Source organism: Tympanuchus pallidicinctus, unplaced genomic scaffold (assembly GCF_026119805.1).
Source record: "Tympanuchus pallidicinctus isolate F22 unplaced genomic scaffold, pur_lepc_1.0 scaffold19, whole genome shotgun sequence".
Classification (NCBI taxonomy): Eukaryota; Metazoa; Chordata; class Aves; order Galliformes; family Phasianidae; genus Tympanuchus; species Tympanuchus pallidicinctus.
Genome location: NW_026294710.1, coordinates 6824000 through 6851015, shown reverse-complemented (window position 1 = coordinate 6851015; position 27016 = coordinate 6824000). Strand labels below are relative to the sequence as shown.

The 27016-nt window shown below is 37.3% G+C and overlaps 1 protein-coding gene across 1 annotated transcript; it reads left to right on the top strand.

Annotated features, from left to right (window-relative positions):
* The first annotated feature begins 1036 nt into the window (after window positions 1–1036).
* On the top strand, window positions 1037–27016 carry GNAT3 (G protein subunit alpha transducin 3). The gene is made up of 8 exons (XM_052680933.1): window positions 1037–1553; window positions 8846–8888; window positions 13000–13141; window positions 17155–17312; window positions 19704–19832; window positions 24241–24370; window positions 24559–24712; window positions 25747–27016. The coding sequence occupies exons 1-8, from the start codon at window positions 1436–1438 to the stop codon at window positions 25935–25937; spliced, it is 1065 nt and encodes a 354-aa protein (XP_052536893.1). The 5' UTR covers window positions 1037–1435; the 3' UTR covers window positions 25938–27016.

Sequence of the window (27016 nt, the reverse complement as noted above, 5' to 3'; positions counted from 1 at the left end):
GTAGGAAGTGACACTCAGTAATAAATGGGACCAGAACAGCAGAGGGCCTGTCTTTTCTCAGAAGGCAGCACTCCCCTACTCCCATGGATCACTCATTAGGAACATTGCTCATCTTCATTCCTCTCCCTCCCACCTTCATGGCCCAGTGTTGGTTCCCTTCCTGGATTGCTGGAAGGAGAAAGTTACTTTTCTGTTGAATAGGATGAGTGAAATACTTTCCTTCTGATCTTCTTCCTCATTTTTCTTCTGATCTGAAAATTTATCTAATATCACTCAAACACACCTGCATGCTTATACTTCCCTTAAATATTATTTCCAGGCTAAATCTTGTGAAGTCAGAGCATTACCAACTATTACTAGTCAATAACTGCAAAATTGCCATAAAATTTTATACAAATATGTGCATTTAATATAACTGAAATACTGCATATAAAGTGAATAAAATTGCAGTTAATTGCATGGTACTGCATACCAATAACGAGACTTATTTTAATTCTTAATCCAAGGAGAAGAGACCAAAGATGATGTATTTTCAATCTTTTAGTCTTGACAGTAATTCAGCCAGGTGTGAATTACAACAGAGTATATTTTCTCCATACACTGCTGACAACATACGCACCCACCATATTACATAAAAACACTTCTATATTGCAATTGCACTGAGCAAAAAAAGCTAGGCAAAATAATTACATCAATGAGGAGAATCTGACCTCTTTCCTGTCTTATCTCCTCATAAAAAGGTGTGGTACTCTCAGCTGAAACTGATAACTGATAACATAATCACAGGGCAATGGAAAAGCACAATTACATTCATTAAGGAATGATCACACAAAACTATAATAAAAGATGTTATAAACCACAGTGAAAAACTTATTATCATTACAAGTAAATAAATGCACTTGCCATAACATGAAAATACATTGAACATACTGTGTGCTGATTAATAACTCGATTAGATAACAAAGATATTTAGTTATGACAACTTAGAATGCTTCAAAGACATATAAATCTTTTTTTTTTTTCTCCACAGCACAAAGACTGATTCATACGCTGAAATTTTTTCCCTTAAGCTGCTCCCAACTTTTTTTCATTTGAAAACATTCTGCATATTTATTTGAAATGAGTGAGGCTGTATCTCATCCAAACAAGGACAGAAAACCATCCAGACCTGGTTTTTATTTTTGAATACATCATCTTGGTTCTATGGCATCACAACAGTACATTTTATGTCTCTATGCAAATCCTTGACTGTAATGTCTTCAGATCATATGACACATGTAAATGGACAACTTGATTTGAAAGCTGAGCACAGGGGTTGAACGGGGATTTTTAGATTTTTCTCAAAGAACAGGCTATTGGCCTTCTGTAATAAAAGCAACTGGTCTATCTAGAAGTAAATCAGTTGGGACAAAGAAAGGATTGTGAATACCTCAAGATGGGCGGTGGAGCCAGTTCTGAGAGCAAGGAGTCAGCCAGGAGATCCAGAGAGCTGGAAAAGAAACTCCAGGAAGATGCAGAGAGGGAAGCCAGGACAGTCAAACTACTACTGTTGGGTAAATAAAATAAAAATTGTTGATAATATTCTTTCACTGATGTGTTATTTTGCTCTAAAATTTTAGAACAATGAATCTCTCTGAATGTACTAATTTACTGGAAGAAAATAATCCTGTAACACAAGTATGGCATGCTTTCTGGTTGTTGATATGTATGAAGCCAACAACTAAGACACAAGGAATGGGCTGAAAATGATCATGTAATTATAGGACGAGAGATGAATATATATTTTTAAGGTCCCTTCCAACCTAAGCCATTCTGTGATTCTAAGTATGCAATTTTAAATTATATAAATCTTTAAGAATGTAAAAGAATGTAAAGATTTGAGAAACAAGAAGTTGCTTTTAGAATAAATGTTCTGAAAATTCTGCTTAATTATGCAGAATGTAATACAGACTTTTTGTATGATACTATATGCACTCATTTACAGCAGGATTAAGCAATACAAATGGTTAAATAGAAAACCCTCACGTGTTATCACTTATTGAAATTTATTGTTTTCCAAACTCGTCCACTCCATTTTTACAGAAGCCCTTAGGAGGGCTTTTTTTTTTTAATGCATAAAAGCGCAGATAGCAGAACAGAAGGTAGTAAAATGAAATGATGTTATTAAAAATAATATAAAAAATATTGGTCCTGCTGAGTCAAACTCAAGTTAGTCAAAACTAGAATCATATTTATTCCAGCATCCTGCCTCTGACCAACACTGATCCACAAAGGAAATACATTACATCCTTAAGAGGAACTTAGAGAATAAAAAGAAACTTGTAAGATAAGCAGCTTGATGATGTATTTTGATCTTCAAACCTTGGCACTCACTGTGGGCTGTCTTACACTGGACACAAACTTACTTCTAGAAAATATGTATGTATTTATTATTAAGAACACTAACACAGAAAGTTTTCCTATATATACAGTCTTTTTATTTTTGACATTATTCAGCATTACAATTCTGTTGATAAAATGCTCTGAGATCAGCTGCAAGATATATGAAAAAGACTTCAATTTAATTCGTTTGATATTTTTCATTCTCAACTATTCACATTCTATTCATGAAACAAGACAACCATCTGAACTTGATACATTTTTACCAGTTTTCTCTATAGTATGTATTTCTATGTTATCTACTTTTATTCATAATACACAGAATAAAAATTCAAATTTTGTGTCTGGATGCTGTTTTGGAAAGGCTTTTCTTCTGGGGAGCTGTTAGGATCTAGACTACAAGGAACAAAACACTTGATGAATAAATAGATAGATAGACAGACAGACAGTCAATAACCTGCATTTAGTTGGTCTTAAAAAAAATTGAGGTGAATAAAACTTAGGCCTGTTTTCAGTCTAAGTTAGAGTGAAGGTTTCTGTTGAACATCTGCTGAAGCAGTGTGTATTAGGGGCACCACATCAACTTTTCTATAGCCAGCTGGTGATCAGGGCAGCCAGCTATCTGGCCTTATCACCAGAACTTTAAGCTACATTAGCTAGATTTGATAGAGAAATGGGATGTAGTGCTGAGTGACTGAGAAGAACCAGGGAGCACTGTCACTTCGAGAAGAATGGGAGAACTTATGATTTGTCCCAGAGGAATTTGTGAGGTTCTCCCAAGAAGCTGAAGTGCCTCTACACCAATGCACGCAACATGGGTTATAAGCAAGAGAAGATGGAAATAATGTGGTGGGACAAATGACATAACTGGAATACTCCGATTTCTACAAGCTTTTTAGAAGAGATAGGCAGGACAGAAGGAGTGGGGGACTTGCCCTCTGTGTTAATGAGATGTCTCTGAGAAACAGCCATGACCAGCTGTGAGCTTGTTGTGTCCTCTGATACATCATTTTATACAAATTGAATGACAGACAGAAACAAAAGACAACGCAGTTGTTTGTATCATGTTCCTTAATCTCAGCAAACATATTCTGTACACAGAGCTGATAATGTGCTGTTTAAAAACACACACACACAGGGAGAGGAATCAATAGAAAAATGATGTCCCTTTATCATGTTCTTGAGAAGCTGCCTAGCAGCCAAGAGGTCTAAGCCCTCTCTGCTAAATGCTGCTGTGCTACCAAGGCCATCCTTGCCAGAAATTTACTCTCTGCATGTTTTTACTTTGAAAAATCATACCAGAACTCTAAGATGAAAGTTTTATTTCTTTTGCTTCAGGAAATAGGTATGGTCAAGCCTTGTACCACATTGCCTGAAGTTTTCGTACTTCGTAGGCCAGCCTGTGATTTGCATGTAAATTGCAAAGCACACCACAACAGCTGGTACTCACAGTATTACATATCAACAGCGACATTTCACAGAAAGAAGAACTCACCTGTAGATCAGACAACTATTAGAACTTTGAAGTTGATTACAACTTTCAAGTTTATTAGTTCAGGAGAGCTTCCAGTGGTGAGTGTTGGCCACCCCCATCTCACTTGGAAGTACTCATTTTTAGAGTATTTAGTCTACCTCATGATTGTGATGTGATGAAGTGATGAAAAGTCCAGTGATTTTTTTTTAGTTTTAGACACAAATATTTGCCTCCATTGAATACAGATCTCTGACAGTGGGTCTCAATACAGAGTTTCAAAGTGTGGACAGTTAAAATGAATCAAATCCTTCACAATTACCATAGTTCTGGGGACAGGTTAAAATTGCTGCTATCTATATCTGTTCTGAAAGCAAAGACTTTGAGAACAATAATCCTGTTGACTGGAAGACAATAGTTTATTTATTTTTTTACTTTTGGGGAGATGAGTGGGGAAGACATTTAAGAACTTTATACCACCAAGAGAGAAGAGGGCTAATTGAGAACTTAGATCTCTTTACCTGTTTCCTTCTGTGCATAAATTTGCTCAGTTTGGTAAGAGGATCAGAAAGCTGTGATTTTGAGAGCTTTAAGCACCACAGGTAAGTCTCAGGCAGAGGTGAGACACATGTTCTGATCTTAACTTGACGATTTTCTTTCTCCATTTTTTGCCATTTCACATGAAAGTCAGTGGCTTCCGTAACAAATTTCAAACAAAATATTCAGGCGGTAATACTTTTTATTTTCTTACTTTTCCTTCTGGAAAATTTCCTAAACCAAACCTTTATTATCATATAAATAATAACTGTAAAGAGATAACAGCTATTTCTTTTGATACAGAAAAGAAGCACAATATATATTAAAAAAAAAACAAAAACAAAAAACAAAAAACTTCTTCAGCAGCTCAGCAGACGTTAATCTTGAAAGGGATTTGTTACTCTCCATGGCATCCACAAATATTCAAACAAAGCATAGTCGTTAATGATCTGTGCAATGGCACAGACTGTACCCTCAGCAATTTTTTTATGACACAAAAAAAGAGGAGTGGCTGATATGACAGAGGATTGTACTATCATCCAGAGGGACGGTGACATGCTGAACAAATGTGTTGATAGGAACCTCACAAAGTTTGTGAACAAGAAGTGTAAAGTCCTGCATCTGAGGACAAACAACTTTGTGCACCAAGACATGCTGGGGACATGAGATGGAAAGCAGCTCTGCAGAAAAAGACCTGGAGGTGCTGGTGGACACCAAGTTGGACATGAGCCAGCAGTGCACTCTATCTGCCAAGAAAACTAAACATATCCTGGACTTCATTAGGCAGAGTACTGGCAGCAGGTTGAGGCTTTCCAGTGCAAAAGAGACATGGGTATACTGGAAAGAATCCATTGTAGCACCAATGAGATGACAAAGGGACTGGAGAACTTCTCCTGTGAGAAAAGTCTGAGGAAGCTATCTAGGACTTTGCAGCCTGGAGGAAACTCAAAGGAATCTCATCAATGTCCATAAATATCTGAAGGACAGAACCAGGCTCTTTTCAGTGGTGCCCAGTGATGGGACAAGAGGCAATAGGCAGAAACTGTAAGAACATTCTATCTGAACTCCAGGAACTATATCATTACTGTGCAGACAGAGCACTGCGACAGCTGCCCAGAGGCAGATGTGGAGTCATCTCCTCAGAGATCTCCACAAGTCTTCAGGACATGGAGGCACCCTGCTCTGAGTGTCCTTGCTTGGGCAGAGGTTGTAGCAGATGGACCTCGAGGTCCTTCACACCTTGACCAGTCTGTTATTCTGCATAGGAAAGTAGAGGGAGTCAGGATGCAGCTGACATCTTGGTTTTATCTCTACTTTGAATTCAGGCAAGTATCCTTGACTTTCAAGGCACCTCCTTTTTTTTTTTTTTTTTTTTTTTTCTCTATTCCTGATCTATCTGTATACTTCTGTGCACTGTAGAGGCTGAGACTTCCTGGAGCAAAGGAAAAATCATGTCACGCTGCTGGGTGAGGTTCTGCAGCAGCTCCATGCTTTCAGCCATACCACAATGCACTTCTTTTTGAGTCTTCCCTGAAGTCACAGTGAGTCCAGAAGCACAGATCAGCATCGAACTTGGGAGGTTGAGTTCAAAACATCCCAGCCAAGAAGAGAGGCAGTTACAGGCTGCCAGTCTGTTTGTTAAGAACAGTGTGAAAGAGGATGCAGCACACACCAGGTCACAGCGAATATCTTTTGACTCCCAAGAGCACAGCAAGAATTTCAGGCATTGACTGAGATATTTCTGCCTTTATTTTCCATATTTTTATTCATTTCCAGGAAATCTGGCATCCAAATAGAGATATAGAAATCAAAGATAAATTTGAAATCAACTGCATGTGAAATGCAAAATACATGCAATGGCATGTTACTTGTCCCCATCAGGCAGATACCTTCACAGATCTTCACAGATTGTTATTCAAAAGCCAGTTAAACTTTCCAAGCTTTAAGACAAGACTGATTTCAGCCTAAGGCCTACTATGTTATGTAGAAAATTTGGGCTAGATTACAATTTCTCTCTACACCACTTCCTAAAGGAAAGCTACCCTCAGCTCCCCCTGCAGTCTTGCAGGGGCTACCCAATGTTTTTTCTGTTGTTCGCATGAGCAGAAGATTCTGCAGAGCTTTGAAATGCAGCTTTGGCCCTGCACTCCCATCCTGAGGAGCCCGCTGTACAGGAAGGGGAAGCAAGAGAGGAAGCAGGTGCAAAGTAAATTGTTTCTGGCCCATCTCCTGGGGTACAAATGCTGCTACAATGAAAGAACACTCCAGAGAAAAGTCAGTGTCTGAGGGTCATTTGTTGTTTCAGAGGGCTAGAGCACCTCCTTTATGAGGGGCTCTCTCTTTGCCTGGGGCTCCGAGAAGAACGTATAGCAGCTTTCCAGAACCTGAAGGGGCCTACGAGAAAACTGGGGAGGGACTTTTTATAAGGGTAGGTAGCAATAGGACAAGGTGAAATGGTTTTAAGCTGAAAGAGGGTAGATTTAGACTTGATATTAGGAAGAAATTGTTTAATGTGAGGTTGGTGAGAGACACCATAACAGATTGTCCACTGAAGTTGTAGATGCCTCCTTACTGGGAGCATTCAAGGCCAGGATGGATGGGGCTGTGAGCAACTTGGTTTAGAGGGAGGTGTCCCTACCTACAACAGGGAGTTGGAACTTCATGGTCTCCAAGGTCCCTTCAAATCCCAACCAATCTAATGAAATTAGAGATGAACAGAGGTAAAGAAATGCTTCCATAAGATACAAATTATTACTGCCTACTCTATTTTGCCGTTGTCTTCCAGATCTGGCAGAGAGCTTCATTTCTATGTTTTGCTTCTTATTTTCAATAAATTATTAAATTTAATTCATAGAAATTTCATTTCTATGTTATGCTTCCTGACACCAATATGCAAAGGAACTTCTTCACAGTAAAGGTGACAGAGCACTGGAACAGGCTGCCCCAGGGAAGCTGAGGATTCTCCTTCTCTGGAGATATTCAAGGCCGCCTGCACAGCTACCTGTGCAGACTGCTGCATGGGTCCTGCTTTGCAGGGCGTTGGATTCAATGATCTCTGGAGGTCCCTTCCAGCCCCTACAATTCTGTGATTCTGTGATCTTTCCATGAGATGAATGTAGGAATTCCTACAACTGCTTGTTTGTTTCTCTAAAGAAAGTGCTGCAAATGCTGTCTCACCAATAGGTTTTTACCAGGTTCTTCAGAGAGGAATTGAGGACATAAAAAAAGATCCATAGCAAATTTGCATTTTGTTCAAACTGTGGCAGATGGCAGCATCAGATCATTTTGCATAGGCTTGATGTTTTTCTCTCACATTTTCTGCTGTTCCAATTGTGGGCATTAGAAAATGTTTTGCGTATGATTTGCTGTCTTGAGTAAATTAATTGAGTAAATTAATCTCTGTCATTTAAATGTTGTTAGATTTACAAAATCTGTTTGGGAAATTATCTTGCTTTTTCCATTCATTGAGGAGCCCCTAAATTCAGTCATTATGTCTCAGGTTTTCTCTTTTGTCAGAAGTATTCAACGCTGTCCAATGAAGTAAATGATAACCTGAAAAAAGGCAATGATGATTCTTGTTCCAAGGATTCATATGCAAAATTAAATCCTCTCTTCAAGTGCTTTTAAAATCTAGCCCTCGTTTGGCAGGTGTAGTCAAGTCCTGTTCCTCACTAATCTCACTGACAGAAATTAAAATTAGTTAAACTCACACACTAATTTCCAGTGGAAAGGTTTCTATTGCAATTACCAACTTTGCGTGAGATGAGAAGGCCAAATTCATCAGAGTGCTCTAACCAAAAGTTAACTCCACTTCTGAAAAATGTCTGTGCAACCAAGAGCCTGCGGAATTTTATTGCGGAACCATTCCCAAGCTGTATCTGCAACATGGCACATGGCTACATGGTAGGTTTCCCTCTCAAAGCAGTAGAACATGGGACAGAGTCAATGTAGCACTATCAAGACATTTGCTCATGTGCTTCCTCTGCATCATGAGTTAAACCGTGCAGATACTCCACTTTTCCAGTTGTTCAAACACACCGGAGGGTTTGGCTTATAAAAGTCATGAAACACATTAGATGAGAAGCTACGAATCATGTAATGAACAACACTCAGGAGCTGGAGCTTTTTCCATCTCTTTTTGCCCATATACCCAGCTGATGGTCACACAATCAAAATAAAATCCTTACCTTATTTCTTTAACAATTGAAGAGACTATGTTTTTGCTTTAATTGACTGCATGTTCCTTTCTTTTTAAAGAATTACTTTCCTTTTTCAGAATTAATACTTTGTCCAAGATTTCATCTTTTTAAATTGCTAGAGAGGATTATAGTTAGTGCAATGAGGATCTGGAACATCTGTATTGCTCCTCATAGATACAAAATTCTGTTCCAGAGTGGTATTTTTAATATTTGCTATGTATTTATGTATCAATCACATCTTAATACTCCCTTTCTGCAGGTGCTGGAGAGTCAGGAAAGAGCACTATTGTAAAGCAAATGAAGTAAGTACATAAATATTCATATCAGTTGTTGAAATTGTTATTTGTAGCATAAGTCATCTAGCTAATGCCTTAATACAATATTTATGCTTATTTGAATAATATGCAAAGAAACATCATTAAAATCAAGTTTTTATTCAACAACACAAAGTGACTAAGGCACACAGCTGGACTGGTAATCAAATCTGCTCAAATCATGCACATCTTCTTGCTGAAGAGCAGGGAAGCTTCAAAATTGTCTTTGGTAGGAGTTACAGATCACAGAGATATAAAACAATGGGCCATAACAGATCCACCTACCTACTACCCCATCTTCTCCAGTATCTATTGGAGGATGTTTCCAGAACAAACCAAACATGGAAGCACATTGTAATACTTTCACTAAATAACCTGCTGGTATCTGGTGATCTGTGAGTCAGGGAGCATCCTGAAGAAGAGAACCAGAGATGGTATCATTGTGTTTAAAAGCCTTCAGTTACTTCATATCTGGTTTCTCCTGAATCTCTTTGAACCAATGTAAACGTGTGCATTATTCGATGGCAAGTAGTTCCACAGTTTAATTTCACAATGTCAATCATCTCCCTTTGCTCAATTTTAGTTTAGTCCTTATTAACTTCATTTTATTTCACTGTATCTCAAATGAAAATATTGAAGCACTGACATTATATAAAAATAGTGCTCCATCATTGTTTTTCCAAACTGAATTCCATAGAACACTGTTGGTTTCCATGTTATTATTCTAGATCCTGCCAGTGGCCAGAATGATTGTTCTCAGGTCTTCCACAGTTCAGATGAGAAAATATTTAGTTGTCAATCCATACAGTGAGCTGTATGACAGGGTAATCATACTGTAATCAAAAGGGAAGAAAATAGACTGTACAAGCCCAAATACAGAAATCACTGTTCAAATTTGGATTAACTGGTATGGAAGAATTGGTGACTGTGCATAAAACTACTGCAAGAATATTTGTGGTAGAAATCTGTTCAACATGTACATGATGCCACACAGATTGAAGTCAGTAGTGTTATTTCTCCATAAATATTCAGCAAATATCAATGAATGTCAGTGAGTGCTATTTTTTCCACATGGAGGAATTCACAGCTTTTCTTCATACATACTTCCATGTCAGATGCCATTTTGTCAGACTGCCCCTCTGCTGCCATCTGTTACCCAGCAAAAAACTGCAAAAGAATACTGGTGGAAAGATTCAACCTCTATACGCTACCACCAACATCTGCCTTTGACATCATGAGCCAATACCATAAAATAGGAGGCATTACTTTCAGAGCAGCCCTTGTACAGGAAAAAATTACAGGCATAGTAACCATTAAGTCATGACTCCACTCTCTTTCTGTGTAAGAAAAAAAAATGTTTTACTAAATCAGAAATATTATTTCTACTTTAAGTTCTCCTAAATGCTTCATCTTCCTCAGCGTTCTGTATCTTCACCAACATATTTTTAAAAGTGGAGTAAAAACTGTTATACCATAAAACCAATTTGCTACTACTTAAGCACCTCATTTTCTAATTGGACTGATTTAATACCATGCATTCAGTAGTTGCCTAATTACTTTTTGTTCCAGTTCAGTGGTGGATGACTTCATTTTTGTTTAGTGTTGCAGTTAGGAAACACTTACTATGCAATAAACCATTGAAATGTATTGGGCTGAAAACTTCACAAACTAGGAGAGGATTGAAGATGTTCCTCTGACCTGAACACTTTAATAAAGCAGATAACCCTAAACAGCTTCAAAGAGAGGTCAGAAAATGACAAAGCTAAGTTACTTGAAGACTTGCACATATATTAGCTGCCAATCTGAGCCCAAATATGAACTATTTTCCAATAAAAATGTTGATGAAAATTTTCCCTTTTCACACAAAATGTTAACTTTCTGTCATAACCAATTTTTTTTTTTCCTAAAAAGGGAAAAATTGCAGTTTAAGAAAAGTTGATTTTTTGGTTAAGTATAACATTTTCTAGAGAAGACTGATAAATACTTACACAGGGAGTCAATTTGCTGAAAACACAAATTCTCACCAAAATTAGATTTATTTTACCCCTATTAATATAATTTTCTAATTCCTAAACCTCATTCTTCCCTGAGTGAAAATTTCAATCAAAGTTAAAACATTCCACTTAGCTTTGCACAGTATCTTCTGATGCTCTGAATATAAATGTGTTACAAGCTCCCCCAAAAAGCTAGGATGGTTATGGAGCAAAACTAAAAAGAGAAATAAAAGTGCTCTTCTGGACCTCCTCATTTCTGACTCTCACATTTCCAATGTGTGAGATAACTTGTTTAAAACCAAATTGTGTATTTCTGTGCCTTGAATTTTCAATGCAAATCTATTTTGTAAGTCTCAGAACTATAACGGTCCAGTAAATAAAAAGAAAAAAAATTATCTGGTAACTCATCAAGCCCACTGAGACTGAACCAATGCCACCTATCTGGTAAGAGATCCACCTTGTGTGAAAATAATAATAATTAAAATGTGGAGATTGAAATCTTTCTTCCCATAGGCACATAATCTAGATATTATGACTAGAAAAAAAAAACACTTCACAGATTCAGCATCCTGCATGTAATTTTCATAGGTTGTTTATTTTATCCAAGGAAGATTTTCTGTTTGATAGAAAGCTTTTTCTGGCTATACATATATCATTCTTAAGAAAGGATTTTAAAACAAGGTGACAACAAGATGACACAAGAATGATGGATGTTTAATAAAAGCAACAAAATTCACCACTGATTTAAAAGGCTGGCTAACATATCTTCTTCCAGAGGACATAAATACATATACATTGGAAAAAATAGCACATAAAAAGCCTTCAGCAAAAACAAGGTTTTGTTCTGTAATTACATATTCTTGCTTTTATTTCAAGATCTTAAATGTTCTTCCTCTCTTTGTTCTTCAAAGGAAAGCATGAAAACAACATATAAAATAGTCATTTGGAGACTGCATTAAGGTCTTGCCTTCACTCTTATCCTGGATTTTTGCAGCCCCAGGCAAAACACTCATCTTCCCCACACATCCTGTTCTGGGCACTACTGTGAGAGGCTCAAAGCAGTCAAACCAAGCTCATGTGCTTCAAGTTTCAGCTGCTTTATATTTTGTTATAGAAAAACACCTACTTTCACAGGTAGCAAGTGGAAAGGTGGAGAAAATATGCTTAAATACAATGTTCTGCATTTTCTGATGAGAGTTCAAAGAATTTCGATTTTGAGGTGATCTGACTCATTAAAGGAGGCCAGCTACAGCAGTGGGGATCTCTGGGCTACATGGTGCTTTGTACACAGACCATAGCTTAGGCCATCCCCAATCCACTACACCATCATCAAGCTATATCAAACTCCTCCAAATGAACCAATTTTATTTTTTTTTCCATCAAGACACAATCTGCACACTGATCTTGGAGAATTTTAACCCCACACCATCGTTCAGTCAGGGAACATTATGAAATTACAATCCCTCTTTCAGAATCATATTAATTGAAGAACTGAATTTGACAGCTAAAGTTCCTTGACCTTTACAATATAGGGCAAATTCTCCTGAATAATACCTATCTTCCCAAAGATATTATAGATAATAATATTAATATATTTCATGAACTGGAAGTTGTAATCAACGCATGGAGAAATATGCGTGTTTTTTTTTTTCTTGGGAAGTGTCTTGCAGTGCAGAAATTTAGTTACATTTCTTTTCCCGTTCGGACGAGATTCAAGTTAAAAACAGTAGTGACTAAACAAAAAATGTAAGAGCCCAAGTCTAATACTGCAGATTCTAATAGTAAAATATTTGAGATCTAACTCCAGCTATGCACCTTTGAATCCATAGGAGTGGGCTGGGGATCTGTACTGGAGGCATACAGCATTACTTTGAGTCATACGTTACCTATTCACTAGAACTGGGAAGTTAAAACCGAGCTTTGTGTCATTACAGAAACCACAGTTAATCCATTCCACCAGAATAGGCAGATTAACCACTGATAAATGCTTCTCCATGAGCCAGATGGATTCAGTTCTTTTTCATACAAAACAAAACAATAATTTGATCCAACTTTTCTCGTGTTTCCTTTTTACCTGTACACTTTTTTGTTTGTTTTTACTCCAGGATCATCCATAAAGATGGTTTCACATACCAAGAACGCATGGAGTTCCGGCCTATCATTTACAGTAACACAGTGCAGTCTATCCTGTCTATCGTGAAAGCAATGACTAAGTTAGGGATCAGTTATGAAAACCCAGCTAGAATTGTGAGTATGAAGTTCTTTGTCTTTAAGTAGGTATTAAAATACATTCTTTTGAAATAACAGGAGATTCTAATAGAAAGAAAAAGAGTTCATTGTTCATTTTATTGTAATATGACAGTAAAGCAAGAGAGGTGAGTATCTGCTTTACAGTAGGGAAAACTAAATACTGTTTGCGTTAGGATTCAACAAGATTTCCTTACATTAAAATACATAAGAAAAAAAAAATTCTTTTCTTGTCTCTTTAGGCACTTATTTATTGATATTGGGAATTGTAATAAGTATTTCCCTTTTAAGAATGAAATCTGGGGCTCAAACACATAAGGAAATGTCATGTAGACTGTTGGGAATACTTCAGTTTTGTCTTGTTCCTGGGGCAGAGACCTCCACAATGTACAGAAGCAATGCTTACACACTGACACTGCAGAGAAGTGGAGTTTGACTTTCCTAGTGTGGTTTGCAGTACTGTACACAAGAACACTGAGGCAAAACAAAACATTCCAGATTGTCCAACTTCTTTAAAGGAGCCTGTAACACTGATTTCAGCGCCTTGTAGACTTTATGAGGAGACTTTAAATAGGATTCATGAACTCATCAGGAAGTAGTTTTGATCAGAAATTTGATTAGAGAGACAAAAAAATGCGGAAACTCAGTTCCCACTTTTGTGCCCTCGAGCAAAGGCTAGCAATACCATACTTCCATCCAGTACATCGGTTCCAAATCATACAACTTTGGGCTTCTTTTGGCAAGTAAACTGTATCGCGCTCCAACTAATAGGAGAGAGAGGTTCTTTTAATATCTGTATACCCAGCGTGAGATTAAGAAACGACGGTTCAAATGTTGGTCTGACCAGTTTATTACAGATCTTAATTAGGGAGATGGGAAGGGGAGGACGGACACTATTATGAATTAGGGCAATGGGGAAGGGAAGGAGGGTGACAGAAAAGATAGAAAAGAAGAAGCAAGGAGTCCTTATAGGAAGCAAGAGGGACATAGTCACCACTGTGGATCCAGCGTGGTTCGTAGTTCAGTCTTTGATCTTCAGTAGTGGTGGGTCGTCGGGCAGAGCTGTTCTGTTGACGATGATGATGACAATGGCAACCACAATGTTGACCATGGTGATGATGGCCCCTTTTCAATGGTTTCAAAGTGTTCGAGTCAGCTGTCTTTTGAGTGACAGCTCAAACCCAAGGTGGTTGACTCAGTTCTTCTTGGAGTGGCAGCTTCTGGCTCTGGGATCTCAGCAGGAAACTCCTTTGTTCCTATCTTCTTGGCCTTGCCAGAAGATAAGAGAGAGCAGGGAGGCACCAACTTGTATTTTGCCTTCACAGGATACAATGGCATCATCCCCCAGCCTCCCATAACAAACTGGAGTGATTCGATCACAGGCTAGATCTTCCCCCCGTAAACTGTCTTCCTCCTGAGCACTGTCTTCCGAAGGCAAACAGCTAAAATTGTCCACACAGGGTGTTGATTGCCACACAACAACACCCATCACTCATCTTCTAGACAAGTCAGTCTTATCACAAGAAATACCTCAGGAAGCAAGCTTTGAGCTAAAAAAACAAAGAAGGATTCTTACAAACTGACAATGCCCGCTTATTTACAGTAAGAAGACCTGCAGTCTTCCGTCAATCTTGCAGAATTTTCAGGGAAAGAGCTAAAAGGAAAATACATACTTTTCTTCCTAGTGCAATGATTAGTATGATGTTAGAAATTCAGATCTTGCTGAGAATTTCTCGAAAGTCTGTCAGAATATCAACTGGTTCCAATTTCAGAAAATTCTGCACATTCCCAAATGAAAGATATAAAACTTCTATTTTTTTTCCTTTGCATGCATTTATTTTAACAAAATTGAAGTTAGGAGGATCACTGCAAGATCCCATAAAGCTTCTTCCAAAAATCTATGCTAACTTCATAGAAATTATTTCCAAGGGTTTTCGCAGACTGGAGAACCAATAATTGATTTTTTTAATTCTTTTTAATTTTTGTTAAATAGGCACAGTTTATTTCTTAGCATCATACAAACCAAATGCAGAAAATACAGATATTGTGAGTTTATCACAGCACAGTAAGTACACCCTTATTTTCACTGTAATTGGCAGAACAGGCCTTTAGTCGACTACATCTGTATAAGGCATATGCAGTGCCTTGTTTCTATTCTCCCAGAATCACAAAAGAGCAATCTGGCCCTAAGTTTTAAAGATTCTGGAAATTTCACTCACATTTACTAAACATAATCCCTTCTTCCAAATGCAAAACTAGCTTGCTTCTTCTGTGAAATCGTTACACATACATAAGTTTGAACCATTTAGATATAAAGCTTGATTTCTGTTGAACTTTGTTCTTGCTGAGTTCTGGCCAAGAATTACCCGGCCAAAGTCACTAAGGCACTGACTGAGCTTATCTTCAGCACTGAAAGCAGAGACAAAGTAGCAAAGGCAAACTACACATTATATAAACCAGGGCTATGATAGACTCGGTTTGCTGCTATCTTCCTTTTTGACATAAGAAATAAAATCCACTGTTGCCACCTTTTGCATAATAACCAATGAGCTCAAGGCTTCTTATTATACATTAGTGAACCAACAGTTTCAGCACTGCAGGAGAACAGTGATAAACATTAAATGATATGTGATAACATCAAAGTAAGAACATCAAGGTAAGAACTTGGCAATTCTTATCTTGAAGCTGAACATGTGTGCACTCCAGCAGCCCTGAAGACAAATGAAGCTCCATACACAAGAAATGATGAGTCAGGTCTGCTGATCACAGCACTGACCTGTAGGATAGGGCTGCAGAATGGAGCTGTTTGTGGGGCTTTTGAACATACAAGGACAATTGTACTGTTCTCTTTTTTTCTTTTAAACAAAACTTTCTATTTTTCCACATTATATCATAGAATCATAAAATCATAGAATCATAGAATGGCCTGGATTGAAAAGGACCACATTGATCATTTAGTTTCAACCCCTCTGCTATGTGCAGGGTCACCAACCACCAGAGCAGGCTGCCCAGAGCCACATCCAGCCTGGCCTCGAATGCCTCCAGGGGGATGTTATATAGGGCATGTTATATTATATCTGCATGTTGTCTTAATTTTACCACTATTTTATAAAACCTGCTATCTTTTTCTTTTGATCAGTCTCTGATTTTCACAACATTTCTACAGACTGCAACTTCTAGTGAAATGTAAAAAATATGTCACATCCCTAAAATAATTTGTTATAAATTACTGTGAAGATGTTTTCCACCTTTGAATAAAACATACTCCCTGACAAAATAGGGTCTGTCAGAATTCATATTTACTTTTGCAATTGTTGACTGCAAGTTGCTTCAGTTGTCTACAGCTTGGAAGGAATTATGGTCTATAATTGCCCACTGCTTAACTCTATTTTACTCTTTTTTTTTCATTATTTTTAGTGTATTCATTACTGAAAAGAAATATTTTTAATGTAACAGATTGCATGAAGACTTTTTGGAATGACTGCAAAAGGAAGAATTTAGAAAATACATACAAAATATTTTGAATTTTTCAGGTTTCTTCTTCTCCTAGGGAAAAATATACTTCCTTTGCCTCCTTTCTCATCGTGTTTTAGAACTAGAATTTTTTTCTCCCAAATATATTCATAATTATATTTACTATATATTTCTGTCCTAATACAGTCACATAATATGCTTACTCTTTTACACTGAATTTTAGCTGATTTGCTTTTCTGTCTTAAAATAAAAGCCTTCCTTCAAAATTGGACCTTCTGAGAACACCTAAGAGAGATGAAACTGAGCCCATGTGGGAATGAAAGAAAACAGTAAAAAGCAAAAAATTCCATATCACAATCTGAGTATAAGTTTTGCACTAACTAATGGAAAGTGAACTTGTAAAAGGATGCGTAAGTGAGCACAGTTACATGGGAAAAAAAAAGAGAAATTTTCCTGACACTGCAATTCCTTGTAAACCAAGCACACCCAGAAAGAGAGTACAGTATGTCTGCAGAATATTCACTGAAATTTCTTCTTAGGAAGATGAAAGGAAACTCCGTGGCATGGAAACAAATCTGGATGATAGCAACATGTCTTCTGAGTTGGTTGAACTCATCCAGCAACTGTGGAAAGACGGTGGGATCCAGGCATGCTTTGCAAGGGCATCAGAGTACGAGCTCAACGACTCAGCAGCCTAGTAAGTGACACAACCTGAGGGTGCTGGGCACCTGGCTGTTACTGCAACAGCACGGGGTCCCTGCAGTTAGAACTTTTCACAAGCGTAATCTATGAAAATTATTGCTCATTAACCTGAGAAAGAATGAGGCTTTTGCTACTCCCGCTATAATGTCAATAATGTATCTGAGACATTCAACCGAGGAAAGCAAGCAAAACTAAATAGCTCAATTCTGTGAGTCTTCTTAACTTTTTGTTTTTAAAAATGTCTGTTGCCCCTGGGTAATTCTAAAATTGACAAAATGAAGGACAAAGTGAATTGAAACAGCCTAGGTTTTACCTGAAGTTGCACTTCAATACATTCAAGATTTCAAGCAGTTAAACATAAGTCCAGTAAAAACCATAAGTTTCCTTTAAAGGAATCTGGCTGCATGCCCTGGTGGTCCCTGGACTGTTAGTATCTCAGCATCCATCTTGGTCTGTGATGCCTGATGGCTCGTTTGCTTTCTGAGACCTGGGGGGTGGCAGGCACATAAACAGAGACTAGCCCTGTTCAGCTCCGATTTCATGGCGGGTCAGGATCCAGCTGGGGATCAGCAATCCTCTATGCACTTAGACGATTGCACAGATGATTGCATAGTGATTGTCAGATGACTGTCAAAAGATTGTTCTGGAGTGCAGAAATCTGCCCCTTGGCCTGAAGAAGAGTGCTGTTCCAGCTCAGGTCCGTTCCAAGAGCTGCAGCTTGAGCCTTTGCTGCTCCCGCAGCTCCTCCTGCTGGATAAAGGTACCTGCACAGGGAAACTGCTTGAGGTGCTACTTCCACCTGGCAGAAAAAGGCACGGTCAGATTCTGGTCAGTAATAACTCGTCAATTTTAGATAAGACCAGGGATATATCATGAAAAAAAAAAAAAAATCTCTGGTATTCTTATCTTCAGATCATTTCAGCAAGACACCCATACACAGAAAACATTGTGCTAATGTGAGCCTGATTTGGCATTTGGACTAATCTACTGGCCAGCTCTCCATTCTGCCATTGGTGCCCTCCTGGGGCTATTTACAATAGTGGGAAGAATCCAAAGATATCTCTTGCTCTATTAATTAGATAATTAACTTGCAATTGCACTTGGATCAGCTGAATTTTATGGTCTTTATAACCATACACCACCATATCTTTACAATAAATATATATATATATATATATATATATATATATATATATAATATATATAAAGAAGTGGCTTTGCTTTTGCTTTTACTTACAAATGTATTAAATATTGCAGACAATAATGGCAAGCTATGAGGTTTGTTTTGGTAGTTTTCTGGTTAAGATGAACAGCAAAACTTCATGCTGAGCAAATTTTACTGCAGCAGAAAAAAAAAATTATGAACACTAAGAAACATTAGAGAACCTGTGTTTTCTTTTCCAGAGATAAAATACACACTATAGAAAGAAAGGTGCCAAGTGAGACAGCGTAAGAGCTTTAAAGTGTTTCAACTGTTATGTGGTTTCTTGCTTTTATTTTACTTCATTATTTGAGTGTCAGTAGCTAGAAAGATTAGTAGTCAAAAAAACTACTCACATATCACCTCATTTTTTCCTTTCTTTGAATAAAAACTATCTTGCATTGCTTCCTAGATCAGTCAGTAAGATTTATAGACTCAATTCGGCCATTTGTAAGAAGTTTCTTCTCACTGGAAGAGAAAGGAGAAAGGCTGGGGGAAGGCCAAGAACTGGCTTCAAAGATCTGGTTCAGATTCTCATTTCATGCAGATTTTATCTCTGTATGCTAGACACAAAACTAGATAATCCACTCTTTTCCAGCTAGCTTTAAGACTGTTAACCTCATGGGTTCTCAGCTTAGTTGAAACGTCTGTTTTTTATTACAAAATATTTATTTTTAAATGTCATGCACCCTCCTCTTGTAAACTTGTCAAACAGACCCCTAACTAGGTGGAAACTGGCCCACAACTGTGAATTACTCCGAACTCTTCTGCCTTCTCTTTTACTTGGGAAGGAAGATAGCATTACAAGAGAATGGTTTGATATGCTATATTATTTCTAGTCAGTCTAGTTCTTCCCCCGTGGTTCTAATTTCCATTCACTGAAGTGAAATGGACAACATCCCTTTCCTGACAAGGTGTTTTTTAGCATCCCAGAGAAAAACATGGATTTCCTTGACCTTCAATTCTCAGAAAGTTGTTTATGATATACAACTAAATTAATGACATTTAATATACGTAATATTTTTAAAATCTAGATTGTGGATAAAGATTGTATAAAAAACAATAGTATTTAAGCATGTAATTTACAGAAAATATTTAGGAGTTCAATATGAATGGACTAGTGAATATGTCGTGCTTGGTTCACCCTTTGAATTCACCATCACCATTTCTTTTTACTCTCCTTAGTTATCTCAATGATTTGGATAGGCTAGCAATGCCTGACTACGTGCCTAGTGAGCAAGATGTTTTGCACTCCCGAGTGAAAACAACTGGGATTATTGAGACTCAGTTTTCCTTCAAGGACTTGAACTTCAGGTACAAAAGATGCATTTGTCAGGCTTATGTGGTTTTACCTTTTTGAGGTATTTTTCATTCAAAGTCATTGATTATATTACTACTAATCCAGTTGTTATATTCTTGAATCTTCTTTTTGTATGTGCCAAAGAAGATATTTTAATATCAGCACTCCAACTTTAAGTATATAATGGACTGTTATTAGGAGATCTCAGAATATCAGGTTCTAAAAGGACATTTTACATATGTAAGTGTTTTCAAAGCATTGTTTGTATTCTGCTATTTGAATAATTGCTTGTGACATTTATGAAATTTGCCTAACTAAAAGTCCTTAACAGCATGCAAAACATTTGATGACTACTAATCTGCATGCATTCTCAACCTTTCACTCTCCTCATTTGGGAACAGAAATAACTGCTCTTAACAGTGGAATACATTACTGTTGGCAAAAAAAAAATAATGTCCTATGGATAATTATGTATTACCATGCATGCCATCTTTTAAGGTGAAAAGCAAAACATTCAGGAAAAAAAAAATCCTCAAAATTAATGTCTCTAAGAAATATGACTGAAAAAAACTGACATCTTCAGATACTCAAGATTTAATTATTCTTGGTGAACAAACTAAAAACGTAATTTCATGTTAAAATATATTTGAATTGTTCTATAGCCCAGCCCCACTTTTCTCTATGGATCGAATTCCATTTAATTCTTAGTTTAAAGGCCACAGTGTGCATTAAAGAACATAAGACTAGACAAGAAAATGTCCATAGAGACAGTTGTAGGAAGTATCAGGATTATATTTTTTACATTTTTCAGAGGGCTTACTTTTTCCCTTGTGCCAATTAAACATCTCCCAAACTATCTAACTTAATCACACAGACTCTTTGATGAAACTGAGATCAGATTACATGTACAAATAAGATCCTAAAATTAGATGTACAACAAGAAAATTATTATCACCAATAAATGGGTCACGTCTGGAAACTGCCTTCATAAAATCATAGAATAGGCCAAGTTGAAGGGACCTACAACAATCATCAAATTCACACAGGACTACCAAAAATCAAACTCTATATCTGAGAGCATCGTCCAAAAGCAATTTGAACTCTGGCAGCTTGTGGCTGTGCCCACTGCTCTGGGCAGCCTGTTCTATGACCACTGCCCTCTAGTGAAGAATCTTTTCCTAATGCAGCACTTAATCCCAAATACTATAGTATTACTTATAAACATACTGTTCTTTTTTTCTCTGATTAATGTACTTCAGACTGCTTTCTACACTGGAAATCCGAACATCTACACAGTTACAACCACAGTTTATGTAAAATAAAAAAATTAAACCAAGATGGAGAATAAAATTATCAGACTGCAAACCCTCTATGAGATGAATGCTACCAGTCAGAATAAAATATCAGAATTGTGTGTAGGTCCAGATGAAATTTAGCACAACTGAACTGAAAATAAGATTCCTATCTGAATGCCTGTAAACAAAGGAGAGGTTCCTAATAACATTGAAAACACACACACAGAGTGTATTTGGCATCTTTTTTGCATCACAGTTGTATTATGCAAGTAAATTAATTGATGGTTTTATGACTTAAGTAATATGAAGTCACTACAAAACAATCTGAGAGTTTTGTTCATCTATAGGGATGCAGAGCAGCAATAAATCCATCTTAACCAGCCAGTCACAGCTAGTTTGCATTGCCAGAGCAATGTGAAACAGCTGGGAGATCCTGATGACTCTGCACTTAGTTTGATAAGCACCATAGAAACATCTATATAGAGAGGGACACTTCAGTGCTCAGAATGAGTTTTAGTTGAAGTACTTCAGAGAAGCTTGGGGTCACAAACCAAACATGGATAAAAAGAAATCATGAACAGATGCCTTATTCACTGAAGTTTTTACCCTCTTCTGAACTGACTGAGGCAGAAAACACTTTGTGCTGTAAAAGTCTGAATATCACAGTACTGCAGTTCCACACGAAACGTGGCTTTTTATTTGCTATCTTCTTAGCCATTATGTTGTTGCTTTAACATAATTTATCTTTCCTGTTATCTTAATTTCTTTCATTAACTGACTTTGATTTCCAGAAGCGAGAATACACTGAAATATTTTTAAAAGGAGATTGACCTCCAAAGGTCCTCTCCTGCTCTAGTGTCCATTGAAAAGCCAGGAAGAGTCTCACTGAAATCAGGCAAGTTTTATTTTATTTATTCAGGTCTCACTGTACGTACTGCTGACACAAATGAATACACAACTAGTCTCACCTGGAGGGGCTCAATTTTCCATGAGTAGTGCTAGGAGAATGCAGAGCTTTCAAGACTATCTTAGCTTATCTTGATAAAAGAATGTTAACATCAGAAATATACCACTCATGGCACGACTTCAGCATGTTAAGTTCTGGAGTGACAAGATAAGAACTAAGCAAGCTAAGCTTAGTACAATAAAAACTGTCCATAAGCTTTGCCTCTGGCCTTGATCTTTTACTATTTTAATTTGACTCCTCATGAATAGTCACAGGACCATATGCTGAAAGCTTGCAGGAAGGGAGTACATATTTGTATGATAACATATGCTTGTAAAACTTCACCAAAGATTAAATTTTGTAGTTTCTTTTTTTCCCTTTTTTTCCCCCTTTTTTGTCTCTGATTTCAGAGTTGCATACCACAAACCAAGGAAGACACAAAGTGGCAGTTGACTTTTGGACACCAATCACAACCAAAAGTCAAGATGGTTTATGTTGATCTCACTCAGTTTAGCCTACTGAACTCAGGGAGTATGTGGTTGTTCCAAAACAGCTTCCTGATTTCCTAATAATTCACATTAGTAGACACACAAAGATCAAGGAGATGGCATGTACTAAAAACACTGTTCTCTCAAATTGCTTCTCAGCTAACCAAGTCATTCATCACTAGAATTGGGAAGGATTTCATTTCTTCTAAGGATGAAAAAATGATAATAAATTTTGTTTCGATCAGATGTATTGCTGATGGTGAAGAAAAGAGGATCGATGTGTTGGAAAAAAAAAAAAAGTGTTTCAAGTAATAAATTTCTCTGATTACTATTGACTTGATTTTCTCCTACTGAATCAATGTTCACCGCTAGAAAAAATGAATTCTGTTTGATTTTAGATACTGCAGGAAATACATTCAAAATGTAAGACCCAATACAGTTTCTTAAATGAATGGATAATGCAAAAGGGGATTAGGTTTAACAGTTCAAGTTCAGCAACATACTGAACAGGGAAAAATCATCATGCACACAAGGAATCAGACTTGTCTTGTTTTTCCTTGCCAATGCACTTGAAAAATGCTCATTTTGCACAGAGAAAAATAGTGAAGAGAAAGACCAATTCCTTATCATTGTAAAACTGTAAATATAAGTAGTAATTTTGAAATCTAATGCTAAGAAAAACAATACAAATTTTGACAGAAGGTCCATCTATATTAGGCACTAAACTTTATTATATTGAAGCTTGAGTTAACTTGCTCAGTTAGTTTTGGAACCCATACAAAAAGTCCATAAAAGGTTTACATGATTCTACCCAAAGACAGTAATTTCTGACAAAAGCTGGAGTAAAATAATGCAGGGAAGGACAACTCTGCATTTTGCTCTCTGTGAATGAACAAATTTATGTTCCCCATGATTTACTGCTTAAACAGTAACTAAATGAGATGGATAAGGCAGAGACCTCTACACATAAACACAGACTGCTGGTTATACAGTACCTAAATGATCACACAAGGACAATGAATAGATGACTAAATATAAAATCACACCAGCCAATGAAGCATAACTGGTGGATCAAACAGTGTCTGGTTTCCAATCATATGCCTTACTGATGAGCGTGTCAGTTCAACACAAGCAATTCTATAAACACATGATCATCGTTCTAAGAGTCTTTTGTGAATGTTTCATGTATGAATTCTGTCCTGAAAAATCCTTGCCTGCAGAGCTAAGTCCTGCCCTCAGCTCTTGTGAAGAGTCCAACTTCCTCAACAGAGAGGAATATAACAGTGAGGTGACGGAGCACTGGAACAGGCTGCCCAGGGAGGTGGTGGAGTCTCCTTCTCTGGAGATGTTCAAGACCTGCCTGGATGCCTACTTGTGCGACCTGCTGTAGGGAACCTGCTTTGGCAGGGGGGTTGGACTCGATGATCTCTGGAGGTCCCTTCCAACCCCTACAATTCTGTGATTCTGTGATTCTGTGATCTGTCTGCCTTGTGCAGATATTTAAGCCTTTACATATAAAGCCATAAATAATACATAATTCTCCTGCTGAGATGGAAATAGACCAACAAATATCTATTTTGTCAAAATGGATGTTTGATTGTCATCCTTCTCTAGTTGCACTCAGCAAATAAGCAGTGTGACTACATGCTTATAAGTTAGTGCCTCACATTGTACATGTTTTTTTTCTGCACAGGATGTTTGATGTGGGTGGACAGCGTTCAGAGAGAAAAAAGTGGATTCATTGCTTTGAGGGAGTGACCTGCATCATATTCTGTGCTGCACTCAGTGCCTATGACATGGTTCTGGTGGAAGATAAAGAAGTGGTGAGTCAGAAGAAACAATCCTTTTTGCTGCTTAGTTCTAATGCATTCTCTGATGGCTCATCAGAATTGTTCCTGTTCCCTTATAACAATTTAAAGGCTATTATGCTGTACAGGTTCTTGTCAGTGAAGATTACAGTAAAAATTGCATATGGGTTAAGATTTGGTGTTTACCTTTTGCATCACAACAGAACAGAATGCATGAAAGCCTTCAGCTGTTCAACAGCATCTGCAACCACAGCTGCTTTGCAACCACTTCCATCGTGCTGTTTCTAAACAAAAAAGACCTCTTTCAAGAGAAAATAGCAAAAGTTCATCTGAACATCTGCTTTCCTGAATACAATGGTAAGTTTGGGGTTTTCAGAAGAAAATACATTCAAATTCACCTACAGATAGCCATTTAAAGACTAGGCATCTTGCCTGAACATCTAGCCTTTTTTCTCAAAAGACAAGAAAGGGAAAGACATTGGAATTCATCTCACCTACTCAGGGTACTTAGGTTGGGGTCAGCTGTCTCTGGAGACACTTATTTCACTCCACTGCAAGTAGAGGAATCTGAGACAACTAGAAGTTTCAAATGGCTGAAGACTTATATAATAAAAACAATTCTTATTTCAGTAGAAGCCAATGGGTTATCACTCACATATTTCAACCAGGTCTTTTGTCCCCACTTGGAAAACCATTTCTGTAAAGGAATTCTGCCTCTTTTTGTATGTCACAATGGTATCTACTAGAAAAAGAGAATGACAGCTGTTCCAAACTAATGTAAGAGAATACATGAAGCTATGCCAGAAAGTGCCAGAATAAAAACAAATGCTACCAGTATTTTAGTATTAAACTCCTATATTCCAGATAGGAATTGTCTGAAATAAAGCATACTTCAATAAATTATATTAATGGAAGAGAGATTGTGTGGACTTCCAGACAAAGAGCTGCTTCACTTCTTTTTTCGATAATCTATCAGTACAGTGACCCAAAATTGCACACTGCTTCACTGGGAGAATCAAACACTGTGCTGGAGTAAATGGAGCAATGTCACTTTACCTTCATAAACACATGGGAGCCAGCAGGGCCCTCATACTACAGCCTGCTTCTAGATGTCTCATCCTTCTCTAGACTTACACTGAGTCCCAGTACCAGTGTTTAAACCTGCAGTTGCTCTAATGGAGTATTGCCAAACAGCAGCAAATTATGTATCTAATTCTCCTATAATTTATGGTCCCTCCTTTCTCCCCGTTTGTCTCACTTTCTGCTTTCTTTCTAAAGTCCTTAACAGTGTCTTACTCACTTGTGAGCATTTCACTTAAGAAATGAGGAATTGCAATTTAAATTTGGATGGGCAGTATAGATATAGTATGTGTCTTCTGTATTTCTACTAGGACTAAATACATTTGAAGATGCTGGGAATTATATCAAGAAACAATTCCTAGACTTGAACATAAGGAAAGAAGATAAGGAGATATATTGTCACCTAACCTGTGCCACAGACACCCAGAATGTCAGGTTTGTTTTTGATGCAGTCACAGATATAATAATCAAAGAAAATCTGAAAGACTGTGGGCTTTTCTAGCCATTCATTCCCTGACTTGTAGCCCAGTTCCACGTCTGTATATTTTCTTCTCTTCATCCTGCTTGCTGACTGAAATAAAACTCAGTAGGAATGAGGCTTTTGTTAGTTGTGAATTGAAGCCCTGGGTACAGCCAGAGCATTGCAAAACTACATTGACTTTCTGTGCATCATAAGATTGAAAAACATGCTTTGCTTCACAGAGATGCTAGTGAGGGATACATGAATCAAAGGGACATTCCTATCTCAATCAATATGTTTTGTAGGTAATCAGTAGCTGTCAGGAATTTCCTACTTCGGTGTCCTGTGTTTTTCAGTGAGAGAGCTTAAAAGGATAATACCAAACAGCTATTAGGTAACTGGCACATTTAAAGCTTTAAAAAAAAAAAGTCATAACATTAAAATACTATCAGCAGATAATTTCCATTCACTACTCATGTTTTCATGTTACATTAACAACAAAAAATGACATAAATGACATTCCATTAACTTAGCAGAACCAAACTCCCAGACTTAACTGTCATACGACAAAGAGCAGTGCAAATCTGGATGTTTAATAGTGTTTTGATGGAATTGCTGAGACACACATCTAAAAACTGCACATATGTGAAATGCTGCTATTCAGTTGTTGGGGGACAGGAAAGTAAGATGGTGATAGATAGCAGGTAAGTTTCTGGAATCTCTGAGAAAGAAATAAATATTACAGTAACTGTCAGTTTCTGCATATACCATAAAGGCAATCTGAAACGTTTTTTAACAATTAAATACTCAACTTAAAAAAAACAAAACAGTAATTAATAGTTCTTCAGCTGAGCACCTTTCCACTGACATCTGCAATCATTCCCACCAGGGCAGAGCAAATGAGATGCCCTTGTCCCCAGGGCAAAGCACATTTGTGACCCTTTGATGCAGAGATCTATTATCTATGCAAATTAATTGCTGATGAAGAACTGCTCCCACTCAGCTCCCCCTAATTAATCGTGCCTTTAACTAGAAAAAAAAATATGGTAAACAAAACCAGCATTCTTTCTAAATATATTAAACACATTTTTGGAATTTTGTCTTGGAGCAATACTCACTTT